The 9,616-nt window shown below is 41.3% G+C and overlaps 1 protein-coding gene across 1 annotated transcript; it reads left to right on the forward strand.

Moving 5' to 3' along the window:
* Window positions 1-471: 471 nt before the first annotated feature.
* LOC142255774 (fish-egg lectin-like) lies at window positions 472-8,923 on the forward strand. Its single transcript, XM_075327221.1, has 4 exons — window positions 472-592; window positions 812-1,039; window positions 5,509-5,842; window positions 8,740-8,923. The coding sequence occupies exons 1-4, from the start codon at window positions 499-501 to the stop codon at window positions 8,921-8,923; spliced, it is 840 nt and encodes a 279-aa protein (XP_075183336.1). The 5' UTR covers window positions 472-498.
* The last annotated feature ends 693 nt before the right edge of the window (window positions 8,924-9,616 follow it).

Consider the following 9,616-nt stretch of genomic DNA (forward strand, 5'->3'; position numbering starts at 1 on the left):
AACCTAGAACAAAAAAAGTTTCTCTGGCCCATAAAAGAAGACCGGTGCTAATAATAATAATAATTATAAACCATGAATTTTGGCAGCCCTGTTAGAGCTTTTCTATTAGGGACACAAGCTTCAAATTATATTTTAAAGCTACAACTCCTGCCACACAGCTACACAGTAAGTCGTTGGAGACGGCTGTTATATAGGGCATTGCATGCTTTTTGCAGTAGTCCGTGACTTTATGGCCATCATAACAATGACTGGTGATCTATGGACAGAAGAGAAACAAATAAAATTAAACACTGATTTTGAGCATTGCAGTGCGCAGATTCTGTAGTGACTGCAAATGGCCAATGGTCATTTTTATAGATTTTGTGCACAAGACTCTTCTGTGAGCTTAACTCTTGTTACATTTAATAATTTGACCTATTTAACAATGACATTTGCATTATACATATGTAATGGTGACCTTATACAGGTGACTCGGGGAGGAGTTCGGTCGGCTTATAAATGATGCAGAACGTGTCACTCATCACACAAGGAGGCACCATGATCCAGATCCTCGGGCTATTGCTGCTGTGCTCCGGAGCTGCTGCTACTGCAGGTAACATCTCTCTATGGGAGGACAATAATAAAAAGAACTGCAGATACTGAGCGACTGACAACTGCAAAAATAGGAAATTCCGTAGAAGAAGAATCCATCATAAGATGACATGATGGACGTTTCTTTGTGCATTCTCATTTCTGGAAGATTATGGCTTCGGTTTAGTTTTTTTGTGATTTTCTCACTTACCTTGGTTCCTCTCGTTGCTTTTCTCCACAGACCGTCTCTGCATTGTGATCGATGGGAGGCTGAAGCAGGTGAACGCCGGAAACGGTCAGGTTTACGGTGTGAATGATAATGGTGACATCTACCAATGGGTGGATTCTTCCTGGAAACAGATTCCTGGAAACCTGAGTCATGTGACGGTCGGTCAAGTCGGAGTCTGGGGAGTCGACAGGGACAACAATATCTATAAACTTAAAGATAACAACTGGGTGCAGGTATCAGGTAAGAGGACATCTCACAAGCAGTTCTCAAGTGGTTTCCCATTTAAAAGAATATATTTTAACACTAGAGATCATCAAATTCCCTACAATTTGATTTAGGTTTGAGTCTTTTGAACGATTTTGTAGGAACTGAAAAAGCTCCAAAGCCTTCAGTTGCCCAGAAAAGAAATAAAAGACACATTTAGTTCTCCTAGGACAGGATCCAACTCCTTTCAACCTCTACAATTGATTCTTTTAGTCATCCATAAATAATTGTGAGCACTGAAAGGTTTGTTATATTACCCTGTGCAGGTATTGTTCTCAACAGCAGCAGTACAGTATGGAACATGATAGACAGGCAGGACATAAAAGCAGTAATAGAAGTGATAATGGTATCAGCAGCAGTACAGTATGGAACATGATGGATAGGCAGGACATAAAAGCAGTAATAGAAGTGATAATGGTATCAGCAGCAGTACAGTATGGAACATGATAGACAGGCAGGACATAAAAGCAGTAATAGCAGTGATAATGGTATCAGCAGCAGTACAGTATGGAACATGGACAGGCAGGACATAAAAGCAGTAATAGCAGTGATAATGGTATCAGCAGCAGTACAGTATGGAACATGATGGATAGGCAGGACATAAAAGCAGTAATAGCAGTGATAATGGTATCAGCAGCAGTACAGTATGGAAGATGATGGACAGACAGGACATAAAAGCAGTAATAGCAGTGATAATGGTATCAGCAGCAGTACAGTATGGAACATGATGGATAGGCAGGACATAAAAGCAGTAATAGCAGTGATAATGGTATCAGCAGCAGTACACTGTGCAACATAATGGACAGGCAGGACATAAAAGCAGTAATAGCAGTGATAATGGTATCAGCAGCAGTACAGTATGGAAGATGATGGACAGGCAGGACATAAAAGCAGTAATAGCAGTGATAATGGTATCAGCAGCAGTACAGTATGGAACATGATGGATAGGCAGGACATAAAAGCAGTAATAGCAGTGATAATGGTATCAGCAGCAGTACAGTATGGAAGATGATGGACAGACAGGACATAAAAGCAGTAATAGCAGTGATAATGGTATCAGCAGCAGTACAGTATGGAACATGATGGATAGGCAGGACATAAAAGCAGTAATAGCAGTGATAATGGTATCAGCAGCAGTACACTGTGCAACATAATGGACAGGCAGGACATAAAAGCAGTAATAGCAGTGATAATGGTATCAGCAGCAGTACAGTATGGAAGATGATGGACAGGCAGGACATAAAAGCAGTAATAGCAGTGATAATGGTATCAGCAGCAGTACAGTATGGAACATGATGGATAGGCAGGACATAAAAGCAGTAATAGCAGTGATATTGGTATCAGCAGCAGTACACTGTGCAACATAATGGACAGGCAGGACATAAAAGCAGTAATAGCAGTGATAATGGTATCAGCAGCAGTACACTGTGCAACATAATGGACAGGCAGGATATAACATCAGTAAAGGCAGTAGCAGCAGTACAGAAGGATCCAAAGTTCCAGCAACAAAGTCCAGGAGAGGATAATTAAAAATGTAGAATTATATTTTAAGGCATATTAAAAAGTCCAAAGAAGATTCAGAGCATGACCGAGAGGACATGTTTCGAACAAAGTAGTTCTTATCCTGTCTCCTGGACTTTATTGCTGGAACTTTGGATCCTTCTATGCACAAGATTGCCAGCTTTTCTTGACCTGCACAAGTCCTGGATGCAGTGGTCTCCCTCGGCTACAGATGAGTGGATACATTTTTCTTTTTGCGGACTTTTGACTTAGCAGCAGCAGTATAGTATGGAACATATTGGACAGGTAGGAGATAAAAGCAGTAATGGTAGTAGCAGCAGTATAATATGGAACATGATGGACAGGCAGGAGATAAAATCTGTTATGCAGTAGCAGCAGTATAGTATGGAACATGATAGACAGGCAGGACCTAAAAGCAGTAATGGCAGTAGCAGCAGTATGGTATGGAACATGATCAACAGGGAGGATATAAAAGCAGTAATGGCAGTAGCAGCAGTACAGTATGGAACATAATGGAAAGGAAGGAGATAAAAGCAGTAATAGCAGTAGCAGCAGTATAGTATGGAACATAATGGACAGGCAGGAGATAAAGGCAATAATGGAAGTAGCAGCAGTACAGTATGGAACATGATGGACAGGCAGGAGGTAAAGGCAATAATGGCAGTAGCAGCAGTACAGTATGGAACATAATAGACAGGCAGGATATAAAAGCAGTAATGGCAGTAGCAGCAGTACAGTATGGAACATAATGGACAGGCAGGAGGTAAAGGCAATAATGGCAGTAGCATCAGTACAGTATGGAACATAATAGACAGGCAGGAGATAAAGGCAGTAATGGCAGTAGCAGCAGTACAGTATGGAACATGATAGACAGGCAGGATATAAAAGCAGTAATGGCAGTAGCAGCAGTACAATATGGAACATAATGGACAGGCAGGAGGTAAAGGCAATAATGGCAGTAGCAGCAGTACAGTATGGAACATAATAGACAGGCAGGAGATAAAGGCACTAATGGCAGTAGCAGCAGTACAGTATGGAACATGATGGACAGGCAGGAGATAAAGGCACTAATGGCAGTAGCAGCAGTACAGTATGGAACATGATGGACAGGCAGGAGATAAAGGCAGTAATGGCAGTAGCAGCAGTACAGTATGGAACATGATAGACAGGAAGGATATAAAAGCAGTAATGGCAGTAGCAGCAGTACAGTATGGAACATAATGGACAGGCAGGAGGTAAAGGCAATAATGGCAGTAGCAGCAGTACAGTATGAAACATAATAGACAGGCAGGAGATAAAAGCAGTAATGGAAGTAGCAGCAGTATAGTATGGAACATGATGGACAGGCAGGAGATAAAATGAGTAATGGCATTAGCAACAGTATAGTATGGAACATAATGGACAGGCAGGAGATAAAATCAGTAATAGCAGTAGCAGCAGTATAGTATGGAACATAATGGACAGGCAGGAGATAAAATCAGTAATAGCAGTAGCAGCAGTACAATATGGAACATAATGGACAGGCAGGAGATAAAAGCAGTAATAGCAGTAGCAACAGTATAGTATGGAACATAATGGACAGGCAGGAGATAAAATGAGTAATGGCAGTAGCAGCAGTATAGTATGGAACATGATGGACAGGTAGGAGATAAAAGCAGTAATGGCAGTAGCAGCAGTATAATATGGAACATGATGGACAGGCAGGATATAAAAGCAGTAATGGCAGTAGCAGCAGTATAGTATGGAACATAATGAACAGCAGGGAGATAAAGCCAGAAATGGCAGCAATATAGCATGGAACATGATGGACAGGCAGGAGATAAAGGCAGCAATGGCAGTAATAATGGCATCAGCAGCAGCACAATATAGAACATAATGGACAGGCAGGAGATAAAGACAGTAATGGCAGTAGCAGCAGTACAGTATTGAACATATTGGACAGGCAAGAGATAAAGGCAGTAATGGCAGTAGCAGCAGTATGGTATGGAACATAATGCACATGCAGGAGATAAAGGTAGCATCTAAAGGGATAATCAGTTAAAGTTTGAAAATTGCTAATTTTTTTTAATTCATGTCAAATTACTGATATTTTTATAAAGAAACTCAAAATATATCAACCTAAATTAACTTTTAGCATAATATATAATATGTAACGTAAACACATTCTAAAAATGAGTGGGATATGTTGCAACATTGCAGAGTTATTGCCACATAAAGTAAAGGGTTAAATAAGGTACAACTGAACCTGTACTGATTGTTGAGTGATGTTTGTCCCTAAATTATCATGGACTGAACTATAATTAATTGTAATGTTTAAATGATAATTTTTTTATTGTATGTATAAATGTGAATACCGGGTGCAGCAGTCGCATGACTTTCTTGCGACATCAATATTCAATAGATTCAGACAACGCCTTAGAAAGGGTTGTGTGGGGCTAAACTTGGAACTTTTTGCCATTTTTTCAGTACCTAATATGAGAAAATGTATGGTGGCATCCAAAACTTCAAATCATTCTGCAACAAACAAGCCCCAGTACCTGCACTATTGCTAGCTAGTAAGTGGGAGTTAGTAGGGATTTGTCACCTGAGGGATTAGTTAAGGGCACATAAAAAACTTTAGTCCACGTCCCAGGTGAAATTTCAGCTGTGACAAGGCAGTGAGTGTGCATTGCTGCATAGAAAGGGATGTAATGACTTTACCAGTAAGAAAGAAGGAAGTGCGGCTGAAGAGATTGCCAGCATATTGGCTAGAAATAAGAAATTGTTGCAAATATCAGCCCATTAATGCAAATACCAATTGTTCAAATTTTTGGTATTTGCATTAGCAAGAACTTCTTTTATTATTCTTACATTTGTTTCCAGAAAAAAAATATTGATTGGAAAACCCCTTAAAATTTTAACACTGCTTGATTTTATTTCTGTAGGTCTTATGAAACAGGTAGACGCGGGTGGGGAAAATATTGTGGCTGGCGTTAATAGACTGGATGCTATTTACTGCGATGACAAGGATCAAACTATTTCCAATTCTGCAAATTTGGCCTATACCCAAATAGGAGGGAGTCTGAAGTATTACAGCTGTGGTCCCTATGGCTGTTGGGGCGCAAATGCCAACGACGATATAAAATACCGCTATGATGTGAAGCCCACAAACTGCCAAGGAAGTCGGTGGCAACAAGTAGATGGCAAACTGAAAATGGTGGAGGTCGGCTCGGATGGTTCTGTGTACGGCGTCAACTCCCAGGGACAAGTGTATAAAAGGTAAAAGCTTTCGAGATGTTGCGTAACAACTTGTAATTACCGTGAATTCTATTTATCAGGCTTGCTTATGTATCTGCAACATATTCCACAGCGCTTTACATACATTACCATGTGCAAACTACATGTAGATGTTGTCATTGTTTGGATTTGATCTCCATACTCCAGCGGTGACAACTGGGCAAAATGGTGGCGTGATCTATTCCCAGCCTGCACAACATGTTTTTAATCCGTACTTGCAATTGGGTAGCACCGGAAATATCGGAAAGGGTGGAATAATTGTGCAGATCTGAGGTTGTCGGTTGTATTAATCATTTGAGCAGTTTAACTTTGCAATTATTTTTATTTCTTCTGTCCAAGATCTTACAGCAACAGTAGTCCTTATGCTCCTCCAGAAGACACATATCACGACCGTAGCGTGTGTATCCAGCTCTAGCCGGCAACAATAGTCCTTAGGATAGTTCCTTAAATCTAGACGACACATATCATGACCGTAAAGTGCTTAGGATAGTTCCTCAAATCCAGATGACGAATATCATGACCGTAGCATGTGTATCCAGCTCCAGCCAGCAACAATAGTCCTTAGGATAGTTCCTCAAATCTAGACGACACATATCATGACCGTAAAGTGCTTAGGATAGTTCCTCAAATCCAGATGACGAATATCATGACCGTAGCATGTGTATCCAGCTCCAGCCGGCAACAATAGTCCTTAGGATAGTTCCTCAAATCTAGACGACACATATCACGACCGTAAAGTGCTTAGGATAGTTCCTCAAATCCAGATGACGAATATCATGACCGTAGCATGTGTATCCAGCTCCAACTGGCAACAATAGTTCTTAGGATAGTTCCTCAAATCTATATGACACATATCATGACCGTAAAGTTCTTAGGATAGTTCCTCAAATCCAGTTGTCGGATATCATGACCGTAGCATGTGTATCCAGCTCCAACCGGCAAAAATAGTCCATAGGGTAGATCCTCAAATCCAGATGATGGAGGCAGTAACTGTAGAGCATGTATCCAGCACCAACAGGCAACCATAGTCCTTAACATAGTACCTCAAATCCAAATGATAGATTTCACGACCGTGGCATGTGTATCCAACTCCATCAGGCAACAATAGTCCTTAGCGTAGTTCCTTAATTCCAGACGACAGATTTCACGACTGTGGCACGTGTATCCAACTCCCGCAGGCACAACAGTCCTTAGCATAGTTCCTCAAATCCAGACAACAGATATCACGACTGTAACATGTGTATCCACCTCCAAACGGCAACAGTAGTCCTTAGGATAGTTCCTCAAATCCAGATGACAGATATCACGACTGTAACATGTATATCCAGCTTCAATCAGCGATATTAGTCCTTAGGATAGCTACTCAAATCCAGACGACGGATATCGTAACTGTAGTGCATGTATCCAACTTCAGCCAGCAACAAAAGTCCTTAGAATAGTTCCTCAAATCTAGACAACGAATATCACAGCCGTAGTGCATGTATACAGCTCCAGCCAGGAACAATAGTCCTTAGGATAGCTCCTCAAATCCAGACGATGGATGTCGTAACCATAGCACATGTATCCAGCTAAAGCCAGCAATAATAGTCCTAGGCTAGTTCCTCAAATCCAGATGACAGATATCACAACCGCAGCACATGTATCCAGCTCCAGCAGGCAACAGTAGTCCTTAGCATAGTTCCTCAAATCCAGACAACAGATATCACGACCATGACATGTGTATGCAGCTCCAACCGGCAACAATAGTTCTTAGGATAGTTACTCAAATCGAGATGATGGACATAACAACTATAGCCCATGTATCCAACTCCAGCCAGCAACAATAGTCTTTAAGATAGTTCCTCAAATCCAGACAATAGATATCACGACCGTAACATGTGTATCCAGCTCCATCCCGCAACAATAGTCCTTAGGATAGTTCTTCAAATCCAGACAAAAGATATCATGACCGTAGCGAGAGTATCCAGCTCCATTCGCCATAGTCCATCGATGAACACCAGGACCTTGCCGCAACAACAGATTCTCGCCCCTTCAAGTCACAGCACCAACTACATCCAAACATGTGTCTCACGCTTCCACCTCTCCTGGGATAAGCTCCCTAGTTTAGGAGACATGATCACATCCCACCCCCTTAAACATTCGGTACATGAGCTCAAAGTATGCAGAAGATTCCAGAAGACCAGTCTGAAAAGATGTGAATTGGGGAAACCATCTGCAGAGAGAAACAAAGACTCACAGCCCCACACCAGATGCAAGACAATGAATCCTACTGTAGCTCTGATAACATTAAAGTCCATGGAGGCAAAGTAACATGACACTCTTATACAACCCCTTCCCCCTACCAATTGTGTACAAACAAGTGACCTTAAACCAACAAGCAAGCAAATCTCTAATAAAACACAACAATACAATTGATGTAGCTGGAAAAAGTCCAATAATCTTTACTTCTTGGCCAGCACTTCACAGTAATGTAAACATTCAAAATGGAGTAAAATAAAATATAAAATGGTGACCACTCTAACACAAGTCTTTTAATATTAAAGTTGTCATAGTGTTTAGTTCATTGCTTAGATCTGATCTGAATTTCTTTAAACAACAGCAGAAAACTCATTTTATGCTATCTGTAGGGGGTAGCACTTACTTTTTGCGTAGTTCAATGGCATAATTTGCCTACACTCACCAGTAGCAGAAGCTCAAGGCATATGGATTCATACAGCTCGTAATGAAGTTAATGGAAGAATCTATTGGCACTGAGGGGCTGAAGGTAGCAGCAATAACATTCGATGGCTACACTTCAAAAGTCTATACCATAGTTACCACATGGCTCCAATCATTTTGCCACCATTGTAGATGTGAGAACTTCTCTTCTTCTGTTTCAGAGAAGGGATCTCTGCTGGGAATCCCATCGGAACCTCGTGGACCCAACTGAATTTCGTCGATACATTCAAACATGTATCTTATGACCAGGGAAACCTGTGGCTGCTCACCGACAAAGGAACCATCTACAAGTGCAAAGTGGACGGCTCCACTGACCGAAAATGCTTAGACCAACTGTTACAGTAGGCTTTGTTGTTTGTGGTTAAGACAAATGAATTATAATTAATTACAAGGTAATAGAAGAAAAAAAAGAAACAAAACTATCAAAATAAATAAATTAAAAAAAATAATTGTGTTATTCTCATGAAATCACTTTTCTTCACGGGTGGGCAAATATTTCTTTTTGGGTAGCTGGAGGCAAGAGATTTGCCGGATAATGATGAGCTGTGTCTGCTTCCAACTAGGAATGAAAGAAGTATCACCCGTGGCACCCTCTGTGCCTCCACAAGGTAATACTGCCACCTCTGTGCCTCCACAAGTTAATAGTGCCACCTTTGTGCCACCACAAGTTAATAGTGCCACCTTTGTGCCACCACAAGTTAATAGTGCCATCTATGTGCCTCCACACTGTAATAGTGCCACCTCTTTGCCTCCATAAGGTAATAGTGCCACCTGTGTGCATCCACAAGGTAATAGTGCCACCTCTGTGTGTCCACAAGGTAATAGTGCCACCTTTGTGCCTCAACAAGGTAAAAGTGTCCCCTCTGTGCCTCCACAAGGTAATAGTGCCATCTTTGTGCCTCACCACAGTAATAGTGCCACCTTTCTGGCTCCACAAGGTAATAGTACCACCTCTGTGCCTCCACACAGTAATAGTGCCACTTCTGTGCCACCACAAGGTAATAGTGCCACCTTTGTGCCTCCCCATAGTAATAGTGC

The sequence above is a fragment of the Anomaloglossus baeobatrachus genome, chromosome 11 (genome assembly GCF_048569485.1).
Source record: "Anomaloglossus baeobatrachus isolate aAnoBae1 chromosome 11, aAnoBae1.hap1, whole genome shotgun sequence".
Lineage (NCBI taxonomy): Eukaryota > Metazoa > Chordata > Amphibia > Anura > Aromobatidae > Anomaloglossus > Anomaloglossus baeobatrachus.